General features: G+C 41.2%; 1 protein-coding gene across 1 annotated transcript in view; it reads left to right on the forward strand.

Annotated features, from left to right (window-relative positions):
• The window catches only part of Ahnak (AHNAK nucleoprotein), a 31,454-nt gene that overhangs the window by 22,308 nt on the left and 7,958 nt on the right, over window positions 1–1,188 (forward strand). The window contains exon 7 of the mRNA XM_026781325.1: window positions 5–1,188. Coding sequence (XP_026637126.1) covers window positions 5–1,188 — 1,184 coding nt within the window. The remainder of the gene's footprint in view (window positions 1–4) is intronic.

Below are 1,188 nucleotides of genomic sequence, written 5' to 3' on the forward strand. Positions count from 1 at the left end.
CCAGATGTGAATATTGAAGGTCCTGATGCAAAACTGAAGGGTCCTAAGTTCAAGATGCCAGAGATGAATATCAAAGCTCCTAAGATCTCAATGCCAGATTTGGACCTTAACATTAAAGGCCCCAAAGTGAAAGGAGATGTGGATGTTTCACTTCCAAGTGTTGAAGGTGATTTGAAAGGGCCTTCTCTTGACATAAAGGACCCAAAATTAGATCTAAATGCTCCAGATGTTGACATTCATGGTCCTGAGGGCAAATTAAAAGGCCCCAAACTGAAAATGCCTGACATGCATGTCAACATGCCCAAGATCTCTATGCCTGAAATTGACTTGAATTTAAAGGGCTCAAAGCTTAAGGGAGATGTTGATATCTCTGGACCCAAACTGGAGGGTGAAATTAAAACTCCCAAGTTAGATGTGAAGGGCCCAGAAGTGGACATTTCTGCTCCCAAGGTTAATATTGAAGGGAAATCAAAGAAATCTCGTTTTAAGCTCCCTAAATTTAATTTTTCTGGATCCAAAGTTCAGACACCTGACATGGATGTCAAAGTTAAAAAGCCAGATGTTGATGTAACAGCTCCAAAAGTTGACATTAATGCTCCAGAAGTTGAAGTACAAGGCAAAGTGAAAGGATCCAAGTTTAAAATGCCTTTCCTGAGTATTTCATCTCCCAAAGTTTCTATGCCTGATGTGGAGCTAAATTTGAAAGGTCCTAAGGTCAAAGGAGACTTAGATGTAGCAGGCCCAAATTTAGAAGGAGATTTTAAAAGCCCTAAAGTGGACATTAAAGCACCAGAGGTTCATATTAATGCACCTGATGTGGACGTTCATGGTCCAGAATGGAATCTGAAGATGCCCAAGATGAAAATGCCCAAGTTCAGTGTGTCTGGCATAAAAGCAGAAGGACCTGATGTGGCTATGGATTTACCAAAAGGAGACATCAATGTAGAAGGTCCCAGTATGAATATTGAGGGCCCAGAACTCAATGTAGAGTGTCCAGAGGGAAGCTTAAAAGGTCCCAAATTTAAGATGCCTGAGATGAACATCAAAGCCCCCAAGATCTCTATGCCTGACATTGACTTAAACCTGAAAGGTCCCAAGGTAAAAGGTGATGTAGATGTATCTCTTCCCAAACTTGAAGGAGATCTTAAAGGGCCAAAAGTTGACATCAAAGGCCCCAAAGTGGACATT

Source organism: Microtus ochrogaster, chromosome 8, assembly GCF_000317375.1.
Source record: "Microtus ochrogaster isolate Prairie Vole_2 chromosome 8, MicOch1.0, whole genome shotgun sequence".
Lineage (NCBI taxonomy): Eukaryota > Metazoa > Chordata > Mammalia > Rodentia > Cricetidae > Microtus > Microtus ochrogaster.